This window comes from Lactuca saligna, chromosome 9 (assembly GCF_052625555.1).
Source record: "Lactuca saligna cultivar CGN05327 chromosome 9, ASM5262555v1, whole genome shotgun sequence".
Taxonomy (NCBI): domain Eukaryota; kingdom Viridiplantae; phylum Streptophyta; class Magnoliopsida; order Asterales; family Asteraceae; genus Lactuca; species Lactuca saligna.
In genome coordinates, this window is record NC_136425.1 from 51,943,871 (window position 1) to 51,962,611 (window position 18,741).

The window sequence follows — 18,741 nt, forward strand, 5'->3', positions numbered from 1 at the left end:
CAACCGCGTACTGAGGAACAAGAAGAGCCCTCTCTCTGAACTTGGCGATAATCTCCGCCACTATCTCTGTAGTCTGGGTAAGATCCTGAATCTCGCGTGCTAACTGCTGCACCTCAATAACCGATGCGAACTCAGCTCTGAATCTGGTAGTAAAGTCTGCCCATGTCATGGCATCCAAGGCTGCATCATCCCCGATAGCATGACCAATCTCCTCCCACCAATCCTGTGCCCTGTCCTTCAGAAGACAGGATGCCAATCTGACCTTGTCCCCATCGGGACATCTGCTAGTGTGGAAGTCATTGTCCACGTCCGCCAACCATCTGGTGCTTGCTATGGGGTCCCGTTCCCCGTGAGAATCCGGAGCCCCGCATGCCCATAACTCCCTGAAAGTGAGCGTGCACGACCCCATCATGGCCGCCACCTCAGCACGGAAGGTTCTCAACCTCTCATCCATCATCTCTAAGATACCCTCCTTGATCGAACCGAAGATCACAGGAGTCTGCTCAAGTATGGTGCGAGTAATCTCTGAAGAGAGAAACTCCCTAGTTTGCTCATCCAACTGCCCGGCCTCCAGGCCTAATCCTGATCGCCCTCCGGCACCTAAACTGCCGATTGCTGGTCTAGGGCATAAAACCACCATTCTGAAACACAACATTATAAACGTCAGGAACACTGATAATTCGCAAGGAATCACTACTTTCACAAGTCTCCTGGTGTTATCTCAGCTTTCCTTGATTCGAGTATGGATCCTCTGCTTCCAGTAGTACGGGCCCATACTACCTTCCACATCTATCCGTACTTTCCTCAAGTACTTGCCTTGACTCCACCAAGTCACTAATACTGCTAATAATCTATGCTACTCCCATCCTAGGCTTGCCCTAGGGAATTCTCTGACTATACCCGATCCAGTCCTCAGCTGCTGAAGGCCTCCTTGTGATGCCAACTAGTCATTACCTGAATACCATCACATGCGGAGAGGCTCAAGTAAAAGACTCATCCCTACAACGGTTAGACTCAGACAAGAGCTGCGCAATAGGGCTAACTCTAGCACTCTGAGATTATCCAACCCTGTTCACATGTGACGTGATGCATTCACCTAATGGCTAACTCCCATCACTTAGAGTCCCACAAAGCACAAAGCAAGCAGCATTCAGACATAGGAGACTACTCAAGCAATTCTATCCTCTTAATTGAAACTATATTAGCATTCAATGTTAAGCTCTTACTATCAAGGATAACCTAAATAGGATATCATTATGTTGTATACTCAAAACTAGCATACAATTATCATAAAGCTGAAACACATATAGCAGGCACATAAGGTGTGACAACTGTCAGATTTCAGTCAAGTCAAAGTCAACTAAAGTCAACAAGTTAAACCGTTTGACTCAATTTGCCCTTGGGTACTAGAATTTACATTATGAAATTTCTACACAACTCTCTATTCTAATGAGAGATCATAAATCAAAAAGTGCGAACATCTAGATCTCCTTAAGCAAAAAAAACTGTGGTACGTGGCTAGCCAAACCGATAAAACAATGTTACATACTCATTGGGAGTGTGTAAGATCCTTAAACAAGGCTTAACAGTGTTTACGGACCTTGCATTGCGAAGCCGGACACTCACAAATGCCACACTCGAAACCTCTCTCAATCGTTTTCAATCTATCTATCTCTATTTGAAATCTCTCCGAGTATGTGAAATCTCTCCCAAATCTCTCTAAGTATGTGAAACCTCTCCTAAAACTCTCTTTGTATGAGAAATCTCTCCAAGTATGTGAAATCTCTCCCAAATCTCTCTAAGTATGTGAAATCTCTCCCAAATCTCTCTAAGTATGTGAAATCTCTCCCAAAACCCTCTTTGTATGAGAAATCTCTCTAAGTATGTGAAATCTCTCCCAAAACTCTCTTTGTATGAGAAATCTCTCTAAGTATGTGAAATCTCTCCCAAATCTCTCTAAGTATGTGAAATCTCTCCAAGTATGTGAAATCTCTCTCAAATATCTCTCTGTATGAGAAATTTTTCCAAGAATGTCAAATCTCTCCCAAATCTCTCCAAGTATGTGAAATCTCTCTCAAATATCTCTTTGTATGAGAAATCTCTCCAAGAATGCCAAATCTCTCCCAAATCTCTCCAAGTATGTGAAATCTCTCCCAAATCTCTCTCCAAAGTTTCCCATAACTTTTTAGAATCATTCGGGTCATTCTGACCCTTAACCGGCTCAAAAACGGCTTAAAACGGGGTAAAAACGAGAAAAATGGACCTTAGGAACCGAAACCCTCTCGAGAAGAGAGAAGCTTCTTAGGACCCGAAGGTCCTCTTAGGGACCGAGAGCAAGAGAGCCGAACCTGAGAGCAAGGAACCGAACCCTCCTGAGCCAAAGGTCCTCTCAGGGCCGAACCTCGCCCAGGAGGAACCGAACCCGAAAGACTCTTGCAGGCCCGAACCTCGCAGAAGCACCCGAACCCGAAGGTACTGTTCACCACTGTTCATTCGGCACATTTCGGTCGGACGCGTCGCCTCTTATCTCCGGACCGAACTCGCACTCGCCTTCGCCTTCGCCTTCACCTCTCGCTTCCTCGCCTCCTTTCGCTCCCTCGCCCCCCTTTCGCTTCCCTCTGTTCGTTTCGTTTCCGGCTACAGCCCCCAGCAAGGACCGAACCTAGGCCTAGGGACCGAGAGGTCTCGCTGGGAATGCCTTTTCTCCCGGTTTTCGCGTAGTTTTGCGTTTAAGGCCCGTTTTTAATTATTTTAACGCGGAATTTTCACCCAAAATCATATTTTAACATAATAAACCCTAAATATTCACAATTTAATCATATTTTCATAAAAATCTTTATTTAAATAATAAAAGCAAGTGGGTAAAGTACAAAGAGGTGGAGTGTTGACTTTGCTTTACCTTATGACACAAGCAACCACTCCCACACCCACTCTATGACCAGCCACACCTCCCCACCTTACCTAGGTCACATCAATGTCCTTTTCACTCAATTATCACTCTTTCCCATGTTTTTGAGAGCTGAATATTCATCCTCTCTCCTCACTTCTCTCATTTGCTCTCATTTCACAAGAAGATCAAACTCTTTCCTCTCTCACTTTCTCTCTCTAGAAATTCGAGATTCAAGGGCTGATCTTGAGTTTTTCCTCCACATTTGGTAAGTATAATCCACTCTTTTTATGATTATCTCACTTATTTCCACTCAAATCATGGATATCTTACACAAACTCCATTATATATGTGTTAGAGCTTTGAATCTTCAAGTGTTCTTGGGTTGAACACTTCTCTTCTTCAACACTTATCTACTGAAATCACTCAAGGTGAGTTCATACCCCTACATTTTCATGTTTTCTCAAGTTTTCAGGGGGGGAATACAAGTTAAAACACTAAGAACATAACTAAAATTTTCTAATAGCCTTCATCAAAAAAGTTCAACTCCATTCACGGACTGTTTTGGGCATCTTAAACATTTTTGTTTTCAAAAATGTACAAGGTGCAAATAGTTCAAGTTTTTATCTTTAAAATGACTACTTGCACATCTCCATACGATTTTTCTACAATTTATGGTGATTTTTACAAAACTGCCTATCATTTCAAACAACAATCCGGACAAGTCTGTGATTATGGACTTTTTCACCCAAGTTGGAGGTCATTAAAAATCGTGATACAAATTATGAGTAAACTAGACACATGTTTTGAACTCTCAGAATTTACGGATCTAGTTTTCGACTTCGTATGATTTTTCTATGATTTTTCCAAAACAGTGCAGAAAAGCTACAGTTAGCCAACAGCATATAAATATCATAACACTTTGTATTATGTTGAGCAAAGTGTATAATCATAAGTTCTAATTATTGAATGTGTTCTTTGTTAGTTTATCATCATGAACTGAAACTAAGTCAATCGTAATAAATATTATGCATTCATTTTAGAACAAGTATAATAAACTATAAAAAGTATAGTTTGATAAATTCATAACACTAATACATTTCCATAAAAAAGTTCATACATATTAGATACATTTTAGATAAACTATAATAGGTATAGTTTATGATACATCACTCAACACACTCGTACAAAAAGGGTACATTCATACAGAAAAAATTTATATTCACACACATTTCACGTAAACTTGTTAACCTATATTGTGAGACTCTCTCTCTCTCTCTCTCTCTCTCTCTCTCTCTCTCTCTCCCCGTACGTCCGAGTGCGAGATATAATTCCTGGTAGTTATAATCAGAATCTCCTTGAGGGAGAACGTGATACTTGTATATAGATCTATATTGGGTTTGACACCCCACACCTTGCTGCTAGCTACAGTGGGACCTGCAGGTTTACGAGTGACAAATGTCATTTCAGTTTTCGCGACGCCTAAGAACGTCGTGGCAGGTTCACATAGTCATAGTATGATTATAGCGACTCACATAGGGATATAACAATCCATAAGTTAACGGGATTTTATTTTTAAAACCTAAATGAGTTTTATGTCGATTTAGAATCACTTTTTATCTCTATGAGTACAGATATTACTGTACACTTTTGGTTTTGGTAGTTACGACTACACATAATTTGAAACCACATTTATACCTTTAAGTATGGTCAATACTTGTTATTACTCGGTCCTCTAATTTAGGACTACATATATATAAAGTATTAACAAACATGAGAACATACAGAAATTTCATTTAATTCAAACGCGTCCATGTCCATTTAAGTACATAACATTTTCTATTAATAAGAAAGGTTACTTATACATTTTGGTCTTCAGTCATAAGACTACATTACACAGATTTTAAAGAAAATATCGGATTTTCTGGATACATATTCTAACGCTTTTACAAGGAAAACGATTTACTTTTCTAACGAAATTTCTTATGAACTCACCAACCTTTGTGTTGACACTTTTCAAAACTACTTGTATTCTCAGGAATTCAGTGAAAACAGGAAATCAACAACGTTTTGAGGATGGGACGATAAATTGTCAAATAGTTCATTTTGTATCATAATGTAATTGATGTGAATCATGTAAACATGTTCTTTGATGTAACGTTTTCAATTATATTTGTGTTGGTTGTAATTACTTTGAGCACTATTATATTCATTGTTGTGATACTCTACATGAAGTCCTCCACCCCCGGACGTTTCCGCCATCCTTGGTTTGAGGGTGTGACATAAGGCATCCTCCTAGATCCTTAGTCCTATTCTAGCATGCTGTTCTACTGGAACTGAAATAGATAATCATAATATAACTTGTATGGTAATTTGGGAGTACTTACTTGAGCTCGGTTGATCGCATGCACCACACCCTTTTCCTTTTATAAAAACTCTTCTTCTTTCTAAGTTCTTTTTTATGATTTCGAATAAATGGGCTTTAAGTGTATTGAGAATAAACAGTATTGAACATAATTGAATTTCAATATATTTTGCTGATGATATTTTCGAAATACTAGCAAAATTTGATTTCAAAAAAAAATTTAGAATAAGATTTTGATTTTAGTTTTGATCTAAAAAAAATAATTAGATCAATCAATGGGGTTGAAACGAATTCGATCCAATGAGGCAAATCGACCAAAAATGAAAAACATAAAATATGAATCGAAATCATGGACGTTTTGGAATCCATTTGAGAATTTGTGATACCTTTTTGACGAATCGAGTTCCGTTTGCAACGAATGAATCAAATCTAGAAGTTCTTGGTTCTTTTGTTGGAATGAGAAAATCTCTAATTTGAACATTGTACCACCCATTATGCACAATGTACAACTCGTTCTTCGTGTTCTTCAACGATCCAAGAACATCTTCAAAAGAACCACCAGCACTTTCGGGTTTTGACTTCAAATTCAATGCAACCTTTGGACTTTGTTTCTTTGGAACTCAAATTTGTTTCACGGATTTCGGCTTCACAACATTTGACGATTTTTGTGAGTAAACCCGCTTGTTTTTCTGTTTAATCTTCTTCTTCTTCTTTTTCTTTCTCATCTTTTTGCATCTTGAAGACTTGACTTCATGAACAAACCTACTTTCCACAACTCCAACTTTGTGAGTTTGAATCAAATCCTTTGGAGTTTGATACTTGTGAATTTCTTGGATCACCGGCTTATGATAAGGAATCATTTCTTCAAACAAATCACACGAACAAAAAATATCATTGGTTTGAACTCTAATCGAGCAAAAAACTTTTTCATCATAAGAATCAACTTGAACTCCTTTTTCTTGAATATCATGAACATCCGGGTAAGAAGCAAGAATATTATCACCATATTTTCACTCATCAAGACGAATTCCTTCAATTATTTCATCATCTTTCTTCTTCTTCCTTGTTTCATGAAAATTTGTTACCAAATGATCAAGCGACACCGCATGATGATCATGATCAATAGGATAGCCATTGAACTTTCCACATTCACATTTCATCTTAGAAATGAGTAAATTTCGTTTGAAATACCCGGTTACAAAACAATTGAGAATACCTTCAAAATTGAATGACCATGGAATACACTCTACAAATCAAGCATCACAAATTGTTTCTTTCATCATTTATCAATCAATAGAATCTTGAGTTTTGTAGAGAGAGAAAGTGATTTTGAATGGGTTTTATAGAGAGAGAGAAAGTAAAAAAAATCAAGGAGATCTTTAGAGATAGAAAGTTAATATGAACCAAATTCTAGTAAGAGAAAGTGGTACAAACAAGTATTCTAGGGAGAGAATCGAATTATGGATCAAACCAAGGAAAAAACGATTTCTACAACACAAAACACTCTCTAAACACGAAGATCAACAAAAACATGAAGAATCACCAAATTTAGAAAGCCACCATTGATCAATACTTGATCAAATCAAGAACATTTGCTCTGATACCAATTGCAGTGGTGTTGATTATGATGGCTTGTGCGGAATTAGAAAATATCTAGTGAATCATCATAAAAACTCAAGAACACAAGGAGTAAATAAATCTGTTTAAGCTCATATTAGATCTTGAAAGAGTATGCAAATGGGTCTTGTACAAATTCTCTATCTAGTCTAACACTCCAAATGGTTCTCTTACATAAATAAGTGTCACCCACTTCCTATTTATAGGAAAAGACAACTCATCACACAATACAAGTGGTTAAAGCACAAATATATCTAAGCGTGACTTTGCACCCTAACATTCTCCCCCTCAAAGATAGGATTGGATGCTCGACTTCAATATCCACCGAGCTGGCGTGATCAAGACCAAACTCCCCCTCGAATTAACATCGGCCTTCAAATCCGCAAATGAATACCCGAAAAAACCTGCTTCGAATACCCATCTAGAAGATATATCAAACAACCCCGAAGTGTCATTAACAATGCACATAGTTGCTAAAATTAGTAAATACATTACATATTGCATGATTTTTTTGAACGATGACAATATTATTAAAACTAACAAACGATATAAGAAAAAGACATTAAGTAATTACACAAGTTGGATTTTTCACCCAATTAACCCACTTAATGTTAAGCTTAGAACATCTAGAAGAAATCCATAAAAAAGATTGAGATTGGATGAAATCTCAAAACACCACCCTGGTAGGTTTAACCTGCACAAACAACAATCTATTTCTAAAAGGCCAAATCACCCACATCATAGTAAGAACCACTGCTTCCAAACACCTCTTCAATTAAGTAGAAATACAACCATTGTCACACCAAGATAACCATTTAGAGATAGACAAGAAGACAAGCAAATTCATCTCCCACCATCTACCTAGAAGATTCCACAAGTCAAATGCCATACCATAGGAAAAAAAGAATGATTAGCCGTCTCAACCCCACCATCACAAACCAAGCACAACAACGAACCAACATCAATGCCACATCTATCCAGGTTGAATTTGGTTGGAACCTTATTCAAATACAATCTCTAAAAAAGAATGTTAACTTTTGACCGGACCAATCTGTTCTATCTAGTAGGTTGAGAAGTTGTCTCCAAGATAAGATAATAGAATCAATAAAGCAACAAGTTGAAGCAACTATGAAACTTGTAGCCAGGTCGATAGACCGCCTCTAAGAATCATGATCCTCCCCTAAGTTAACAGGCGCAATGAAAGATCATATTGAATAATCTCCTTACCTTCTCTAGGAGACCTTCTAAAAATCGGTATCCAATCAAAGAGCTAAATATGAGTGGAAACCATGCCATTTTCTACTAATCCAAGGCAAAAACCATTGGAAATTTATGTTTAAAAGCAAAATCACCACACCACACATCATGCCAAAAGGAGAAAGCATCGTCATTACTAAGCTTATGATTGCCAAGAGAAAGAAGGTCGATACTGTTCAAAGAGAGATTTTTAATAGAATTTAAAACCCCAATTCAACGAGAGGAAGGAGTGCAATAAGTCGGATTGCCAAGACCCCCATCAACTCGATGAATACTCTTAATAACTTCAACTCACAAGTCGTTATGCATTCTAAATGTCCAAATCGATTTGAATAAAAGAGATCTATTCAAAGCAAAAATCCTCATAATGCCTCGACCACCTTGATCTCTACTAGCTAAACACTTTTTCCAAACAACCCAAGTCATCTTTTTATATTCCAAGTCCCCTCCAATAAAAAAATTATTCCAAAGACTCAGTTTTTTCCACAACAATGAGCACCCTATCTCCAGTATGCGAGCCTTCCAAGAATAGAGTTTACTTTTAAACATAGCAACAATCCCTTTCCAACTAGCAATACGCTACATATTGCATATTGCATGATTTAGAACAATGTTTTGGCTTAACTTAATTGATACTCTCCACAACACAATTTATGTTTTGAAAGATAATTTCACAAACCTGACCAAAACAAAGAGATTTTTACAAGTGAATAACAATAAAAACATTGAAAATTTCCAACTTTTTATAGTGTTTATCGTTTATCAGAATTTACGAGCACAAATAACAAGCATTTTAATATATAACTAACCTTGCACCTATACTTCTACACACTTATATGTAAGTACCCATCAAATAATAACTCATTCTTGATAATTAATTATATCATGCTATTGATGATGATAATGTGAATTATAAAGGCTTATCTTCGTGATTTCCTTTGCATTGCCTGTTTGAAGGTCCCATACATGCCTGCCTGTCAATTTATAGAATCATTTATGTTATTAAGTAGATAAAATTGCTTTGAAACTGCTAATACAATAGATTCATATAGGAAGCGTGATAACTATACAATACAAGTACCATACCTATAAGTCTGCAACACAAAATGCTTAAAAACACTCTTTATGTGTTAAACTATTTTAGCAACCGTTCCTTGCTAAAGTTGTTTTATCACTTGCTAAAGGTTTTGATGCCCGACTTCCACTTTTTTCAAATTTTTGTAACGTTAACGAAATATCTAAATTTAGGTTGTTGTAAATCATCTACATTGTTGCAAACATATTGCTTCACTCGTTAAGGACTTAATTTGAAAACATTGTACACAGCCACAAGTTTTGATTAATTGAAACTTTACAACTCGTGTCCGCGTTTAACAAATTGATAAGAAATTGAGAATCCACAACTCAACTGTTACAATGCTTCAGTTATATCATTATGCCAAAAGGCTGATGTTGACCTTTTACTTTTCTGTAGCGTGTAAATATACAACCAAGTGGCTAATTTGTACTTAATGGGTTCAATGGATACATAACGCAATGCATATATATATATATATATATATATATATATATATATATATATATATATATATATATATATATATATATATATATATATATATATATATATCCGGTAAGAAATTTTTTTTGGTAGGAAGGTAAGAAATTTTTTTTTCTACATAGTTTTTTGACGAACAAAAAAAAATGAATCACTAGATGATTCATTTGTAAGATGATTCACAAGAAAAAATTCTCAAAAAAACATCTTTATGATTCATTTTTAAGTAAATTAAGGAAAAATTCACTTTTATGACAATTTTAGTGAATAACAACAAAATCATTATATAAATGAATCATCTAGATGATTTTTTGAGAATTTTTTCTTGTGAATCATCTTACAAATGAATCATCTAATGATTCATTTTGTTTGTTCGCGAAAGAAATATGTAGAAAAAAACTTTTTAACTTTCTACCAAAAATTTACTTCTTATTTGATCGTGACTCTATATATATATATATATATATATATATATATATATATATATATATATATATATATATATATATATATATATATATATATATATATATATATATATATAAGTTAAGATGGTATGTATATGTTAAGTTAAAAAAAGCCTCGCTTTACTGAGTCCAAAATTCACATTTTATCCTCATTGCTCTAACTTTTATTTTTCACAACCCTTAGTTACAGACTCTTTTTCAATGGAGACCCTCCTCTATTGGTAATAACAATTGCCCCATGTTGATGATTTTCGTGTGATCATCCTCTATTGGTAACAACAATTACCCCATGTTGATGTGTTTCGTATGATCTAGGTAATTTTATTTAATTGGAATTTATAAAAGTGCAACAGGGGCGAATACAAGTTACTCGGTGTGTACAATAAACTCATATAAGACGAGCCCTATTTCAAAACGTTGATTTTGGTTTTCAAGTTTGTTTTCACCATATATTTGTATTGTTTATATTCTATTATGTTTCAAGTTTCACATTAACTTGATCTTTTTTTGGTGTCCGCTCAATGGTATAATATTACGGTGATTGATATATTTATTTATATGTCCATATATTTGATCTTGTTTGTTGTTTGCATTGACGTTGTTCCCTTCAAAACTCATGTTACATTAAACGATATGGATTTTTCTATTGATGGTAATGCTCATTTTAAAATGATTGTTGTAATACCCATTTCTCATAACAAATATTGTTTCGAGGGTTAATGCTCATTTTACAATGATTTTTCTCTCGATGGTAATTCTCATTTTACGAGATAAGTAGGAGAAACAGAGCATTAAGTTTGATTTAAGTTGCTTATAGAATGTGTGCTGGTGTTAAATTGTGAAGTAGAAGAAGAAAATGGTAAATTATAAGTACTTTGCTATTTTGGAAAGTCACGATGCGAGTTTTTTATGTTGTGGTACGTTGGTCAAAGAGGGATCAGGTCTTGGTCAACGGTCAAAGGTCATGACGCGAGGGTGATGTTGGTTGTGATGCAATGAGATGCCCGGTGTTGGACACGTGTTGAGAGGTCGATATACGTAGTTGCGGGAGACGGCATGTGGCAGATGGCTGAGACGTATGATGTTGATTACTACACGATGACCTTATGGTGGTGATGTGATTCCTCGAAAGTCTTATGTATATAAAAGGAGTTTTTTTGTCCATTTGAGAAGTTTTGACAAAATAAGATCAACGAGAGAGAGAGAGAGAGAGAGAGAGAGAGAGAGAGAGAGAGAGAGAGAGAGAGAGAGAGATTGATTGGTTATTAGGATATTGATCGAGTAGTCGGTGCTAGAATGTAAGGGTATGAGATGTCAATTGAATCGAGGTATCCTCTTGTTCTGTGATTACGTTATTGTATTTTATAGCGTAGTTAGGATGAATAATTGAAACTCGAGTTAGTTGTTAGAACTCATAATATGGTGCTATTATGAACTATGTTGTAAATCTAATAGTGAATTCCCCGACTGGTTGATGTGGGTTATAAACCCTAACTAGTGGACTTGTTAGAAATATGAGATCTATCTAATAGTTTATGGGGTTAAGTTATTTAGCAGTTGCAGTATGGAGTTTAACTAGTTTTGTGATAATTGGTCACATTGTTTAGCTCGGAGTAAGTTGTAACAAGTTCTGAGGAACTTATTATTTATTTAATATATGTTGGTATGTGTCAAGCTGAGAAGCAACAGAGGCTAAAGACCAAAAATAAAGTTAGTCTACTAACTAGTGAGGTGAGTAACACTAATCTAGCATCCATTATTATTGATGTGTGTAGTTGCACAATATGTGAATTAGATATGTAGTTATATTATTATATCATGCATTATTGAGATGATACTTGATGATAAATTTGGTGTATTTACTTTAGACGGAGTATATCCAAAGGTGTGTATTTGTAACATCAGTTTTTCAGGTATGCTTTTTTGCATTTATTTGGAATTAATAAGTTTTTGAGATTTTCTATAAGTGGTGGCACGACAGATTTAGGGATCATGACACGACCTTTAATGAAACTCGCGACGCGATGGGTCTGATGGGACAAACCTTAGAAGCCTTGGGATTTAGGCCAATTTAAAGGGAAAAACCTTGAGGGTTTCTTCATCCTCCCAACTTCCATCCTCAGAAACATTTTCTCTCGCAAAACCCTAACCTCTTAAAGAGTTTTTTGTGTTCTTACATGCCTTGGTGTGATTTTTGGGTAAAAAAAGATTCATTATGGTGTTATTAGAAGCAATCCCTTGAAGTTGTCTACATTTTCTTTGCCTCTCCAAGCTTTGTGAGTATTCAAGTTCTTATGTTTTTAACTCATGCTTGCTAGATCTTGGTTTTGGGTTGATTTGAGAGCTTTTTGGTCCCTCAATGTTGATGTTCTTGAAGTTTGAAGAACTTCAGAACTTATTCTTAATGATTTGTTCTTCTAGACCCTTGTTGATGGATAAAAAGATCATGCATGTGCTTTCCTTGAGCCATACACTTGGTTTTGGCCTTATAAGCGAACACTTAGACTTAAAGTTTAAGATCTTGAGTTTTTAAGCCATTGGAATGGATAAAGTTTCAAACTTTATCCATTAATATGTTGTGGAGCTTCATATATCAAATTTGGAATTCCTGTCTTTAAGGATTAAGCACTTAAAGAGAGTTGGTTGTTTTACTGAGTTAGCGGCACGACTCCTTGAAAGATCACGATATGATCCTGGAAGGTTTTACGACTATTTTGTCATGTAGAATTTCACAATGTGACTAGTCTCTAGTCTCCGCGCAAGTGCTGACCACTAACCATTGACTTTCTAACCAGTTTGACTTTGGGTCAAACTTATGATTTTGAGCTATAGACTAAGATTTAAACTATGTTTGGTTTAGGTGGTGCGTGTAGCTACATCCGTGAGACTTAGAGTGTTGTTACTTTAGCTCTTTGACCTATGTGATTTTTCTTACTATACTATATATTACAATATGTATCCTCTGTATGTTAGGATGTAGATATATTCCAGTGTATTGTTAAGCAAGTATACTAGCTTAGTCGTTCGCATGCTATTTTTGGATTGTTTATTTGTTTGTCTATCATATGTTGATATATTACATGTGAGAGTTGATAGAGGTCCAAGTATGTACTAAACGTTAAGATACTCAGGGCAGATTAGCTTTATGTTGAAGACCAAGGGGATGACCAACTTTATGCAGAAGGCTAAAAGGGTGGACCAGTTGTGTGCTGAAGGCCATTACTTGTATGCATTATATGTATATTGTTGTATGTGGTATTTTGGGGAGCACATTAAGCTTTAACTTAAAGTTGTAGATTAAATAGATATTTCATCAGATTGTTTGAAGGGCAAGACTTAACTGTACACGCACATCGACACTATGATTTGAGGTTTCCGTATGCTTCCATTTTATACTTTGATTTGGATATTTGGGTTTGATTACCAAACAATGGTTTTGTATTAGTGGAAGAATGTTTTGAATGAAATATTATTTGTTAAAAGTGAAAATTTTGGTTTGAAAAATGGGACATTACTGTATTATAGTAGTGGTGAATACGTGGTTAACCTTAACGATATACAAGCACTGAAGAAACCAATTGGTTGGTAGGGGTAGCATGTGTTACCCCTCATTTCTCCCTACATATGTTAAAAAATTGGATCTCTATTATATATACATATAGTATACTGATAAATTTAATAGTACTCTTAGTCTAAATAAAAAGTGAAAAGTTTTAAACTATTTCCAGTAAATAAATGCATACAATATTTCTACAAAGGAAAAAAGGCATGACAAAATAAAGAAGAGCTTATGTAGCATCTAGCCTTGTTCTCACTATCTCATGGCTAGGCCAGGCTAGTTGTTTATTTTATCTTGTTTTTGGTTTTCCAGCAAGAATGAAATACGTATCATTTATTAATTAGTTTATATTGATTTTTTTTATTTTGTTTAATTTAGTTGTTTAAATAAAAAACCTAAAATTAGCTAATTAGTTATTTATTTGTTATGTTGTTTTTTTGTTGGTGAAATTTGGTTTAAATCATTAATTGTGAATTCGAAATCTTTAATTTTGTTTGTAGGATTTTTATTAGAAATAATTTTAACAGAAAATTGGATGTTGGAAATGGTAGTAATGATAAAAGTAGTAGAGCGTATTCGAAAACTGGATAAACGAAGAGGTCAACTTTAAGATATATGACTTTTGTGTTAGTTTGATATATCTAGTGCAATCACATTTAAAAGAAAAATACTCATTATCATTTATCAAGAATATCTCTATGCTACTCCTAACAAAAGTTTCTGGTTCTGCTACTGTGCACAAGACAATAACCAAATAAGTGAAATAATATTTGTTGTTATCATAAGGAGTCATGAGACAATAAACAATTAATGTGTTTTATTTAGTATATTTGATGTGGTGTATATGTTGTTAATGATAACTTTATTTATATATGATGTTATGTTCTTGTAGTTGTTCTTCACAAAGCCTTATGAAGTACGTTGTTTTGTTGTTGTTGTTGTGTTGTGTTGTAGGTTAGGTTGTTGAAACCCATGGCTCAAATCATATAGTTGATACGAATACGATTCTTGGTGATAACTCATTGTATTTCAGTGTGCTAGTGTACACCAAAATGTTTTATAAGGTTGTAAATAAACTGATTTATAGGGTGTCCTTAGTACGAAAAACTAAGTGTTACAATTGTTATGGATTTTTTATATGTTCGTTTCGGATATAATTTGATATTCACATACAATGGTTATCATGAAATGTTTGTGATTTTAGTGTCACCAACCATTTGTTCTAATTTGAATAGAAACGAGTCCAAATGACGATTAAAACTATGACCTTATTATGTGAGTTTGATCATGGACATGGAAATAAACGAGGGTCAAGGGCCAATACTCTAGCATATACTGGGACAACTCCCTAAAAGGTCTTACTGTAAAATTCTGTTCAAGAGAAGTAGTTTGTTAAAGAAAATAGATTTTTTCTAAGGCAAACAGGGTGCTTCTGCAACCTTATTTAATGCTACCAAAAGACTTTAGTCCACAACTAGTAGGATGCTATAGTAGTCTATAGTTGAGGTTGCTATAGTAGTTTGCAACTGAGGCTGCTTCACCGGTCTGAAACCCTGAAACCGAGGTTCAACAATCCATGCCGAGGATGTTGTCTGTCGACTTTTCAAAATTGCTTCCGAAACAATTATAAGTTCCATGCAAGCGTTAATAACTTCCGAAAACTATTTTTGTCAATCTTATCATCTTTTGGGTATAAATAAAAGTGAGACTTCAATCCTTTTTTTTTACATTCATGAAAAGAAATAAAGAATTATCATAGTATTTGTATCTCTACTTTTGAGTTTTTCCAAAAGATTTATGAAAGTAGTTTTGATTGAACATCCTAGATTGATTTTTATAATACCAAGCAATATAGATTTGAAATATTAACGAAGGAGATTGACCATGCACGATCAATCAAAACATTACATTCTAATTTGATTTCATATCCTACCATAATTTCATTGATGAATTGGTATATATTCAATTAGATATTATTTGATATCCAAAAGTGATTGTTACGAATTGTTTTTCACATTGACTACACTGATTTGATTTGGATCATTGTTGTGTGAATTTATGGTTTTTTTTTTGACATGGACTTTTCTTATATCCTAAAAATATATTAAAGTTACTAATAAATACGGAGACGTTAATGTGCGTCGTGCGACTGTGCGGCCTAAAACCATTTTAGATAGTTACGTGAATCAGCCAAGTTCAACATTTTCGGCGGTTTGTTTAATAATATTATGGAATTTAGCCCGACCCGGTTCAACACATTAATAACATTTTGAAGGAAAGATTAATTAATGAGACTTACCAAAAACCCAGAAGAACTACGATTGAGGAACGTGAAGCTGTTCTTCCTTGTAACTTTTGTGATCTTACTATTGGAATCAAGAGACTTTTGAAAGTCATCAAATGAAGAAGACAGAGAACCACTTCCACCTACACTTCTGCAGCTGCTACCACCGCTTTTGCCACCGCCACCCATATCTCTGAAACTATCCCACCTCCATGAGCAAAACTTGACCGCTGGCGACCTGTCCCCTTTGTCAACTCCAATATCCCTGAAACTATCCCACCTCCATGAACTGATCAACTTTACTGGCGACTTCTCTTTCCTCATTAAATTCCTCAAAGGCATCGTGATCTTACCTTTACTCCTACCGCTGTAATTACTACAACCCACCACCTTCTCCGGCGACCCCAACATTGATTTATTAAAAGTGTACACGCATTCATAAGGTCCACCCAATACGGTGGTCGGTGATGGTATAATCTCTATTCCACCACTACTGTTGGTTACGTTGCTAGTAGCAGTACCCACGGTGGTGGTTAGCCTTGGAGGGAGGTCTAAAGACCTGACTGTTTTAGACTTTGGTGGATCATCGGTGGAGGTGGGTCGTCTTGGTTTTCCTGGTGCTTCCTCCCACAAGAATGGGATGGTGGCCACCGTGTTGGGTGGCGGCGTTGGACCATCCTGCAGAGTACTTGGTTTGGTTGGTAGTGAAAAGAGAGAGAGTTTAGGAGGTGTAGAAACTGGTTCTCCGAACTCCGGCACCGGAAACATCATGTGTGTGTGTTTAGATGTAGATTGAGGTGGTAGGGGTATAAATCAAGTATGGGTTTGTATGTGTGGGGTCATAAACTCATATTCAATGGTAAACGCTCCTTCGCCTTAACTTCACGAGAAAACAAAACCACAATTCATAGTTTATACTTCCTACTTTTATATCCCTTTGTATAAAGGAAAATACAAAACATCTTTATTTTTATTAATACCTATTTTTTACATTGCATTTTTAATTTTCAATGTACTTTTTAATTACATGATAACATATTCTAATTTTGTCAAATTTTAATATGTTAAATAAAATATACATATAAGTATATTTCTTCTACAATAGACAAAAACCTTTAAACAATATCAGTCGAACTTATTAAAACCCTTCCATATTACAAGATTATAAACAAACTAGGCATATGTATTCATATGGTACGAGAAATAAATCTCAAGATAATATTAAAAATAATATTTTATTAAAAATAAATTATTGTAATATTTTTTCGATATTTCATTAAAACCACATATATATATATATATATATATATATATATATATATATATATATATATATATATATATATATATATATATATATATATATATATATATATATATATATATATATATATATATATATATATATACACTTTATATTTAACATATATTTTGTATACAACTAAGATTCTACCGGCTGCGTGTTGCAGCAGCAATAATTGATTTAAGAAAAGAAACTCTTTCGGTAATAATAAAAACTTAGGAAGACTTAAGTTGTCAACCCATAAAAGTAAGGGACCAAATCCATATATAAAAAACTTAGGACTTACCTTGCCAAAACACAAAAGCCACCGACCAAAACCAAACCTTGTGAAGCAAAATGCTTAAAAATAAGCATGAAAACATATAAAAAAAATTACGTGGAAACGTAAATTAACTCGAATTAATATTGGTACATATATAAAAAAATAAAAAAAGTAAGTTTTTTTATTTAAATTAATGAACAAAAATTTTAAATTTACGTCAAAACGTTGACCACCTCGAATTTATATCATAAAATAAACATGTTATAAATTAGTATTTTTTTTATAAAATTCAAGGTTGAGGGAGTTAAAGTGACAATTTACAAAGTCGAGTGTAACACCCGACTTTTAACACAAAGTACATCAAAAAAATCTGGTTTTCAAATCATAAATCATAATAAATCCACTTTGCATTTGTATTAACAATCAATACATGTAGCTACCAAAAGGATCGTATATATTGCTGACACGATGATTCGAGTCGGGCACTACCAAACTCACATCTTTATACACCATCTACCTGAATCTGAAAGGCACACAACAACAAACGGGTAAGCTACAACGAGGGTAGTGAGTACCCAAGTCGTCCAGTAAGAAATTAATTACACGATCAAGTATATCATTATACTAATGAACCCTAAATATTTCTCAGTTCCTTTCTAACAAATCGATGATATATACTCGGTTTTAGTGTTATTACACAAACTCCCTTAATGATCGAGGTTATAGCTAATTCAACTGTTATTCCAATCCAAATAACCTTTCCTCGGTAGCATCATAACTACCCAATCTATCATCTTATTAACTAACATTTTCATCCATTGGCAATTTAGTCACACAAGCTTCCACTACATTATATTCATTTACAAGTATAACAACCACGAAGGTTGCCGACTTGCATTTCTTCCAATGAAGATATTTCGACTAACAAGGTTACCATCATAATCCTATATATATATATATATATATATATATATATATATATATATATATATAGATATATACGGAAAGGTTATTTGGAAAACAAAAAAACCCTAAAAATCATTAAAACGCATAAAAAAAATACTTAGAGATCACAAAACTTTTTTTTTTTGAATTTTTTTATCAAAAAATCGCAACTTTTACATCAAAATCGCTGAAATTTTTTTTTGAAATAAAACTTTTATTTAATTTTTTTTTTTGATT

The 18,741-nt window shown here is 34.4% G+C and overlaps 1 protein-coding gene across 1 annotated transcript; it reads right to left on the minus strand.

Moving 5' to 3' along the window:
- Window positions 1–8,837: 8,837 nt before the first annotated feature.
- LOC145017476 (uncharacterized) lies at window positions 8,838–16,887 on the minus strand. The gene is made up of 2 exons (XM_078975504.1): window positions 16,010–16,887; window positions 8,838–9,100 (listed from the first exon to the last, which is right to left on the minus strand). Exons 1-2 carry the CDS (start codon window positions 16,763–16,765, stop codon window positions 9,047–9,049), a joined length of 810 nt encoding a protein of 269 aa, XP_078831630.1. The 5' UTR covers window positions 16,766–16,887; the 3' UTR covers window positions 8,838–9,046.
- Window positions 16,888–18,741: the final 1,854 nt, after the last annotated feature.

Bases quoted from the DNA above. Each gene is read 5' to 3' on its own strand.
- LOC145017476 (XM_078975504.1), bottom strand. From the start codon at position 16,765: ATGATGTTTCCGGTGCCGGAGTTCGGAGAACCAGTTTCTACACCTCCT. The intron at 9,101-16,009 runs GTAAGTCTCATT...ATAAATTGACAG, and splicing joins GTAGTTCTTCTGGGTTTTTG to GCAGGCATGTATGGGACCTT.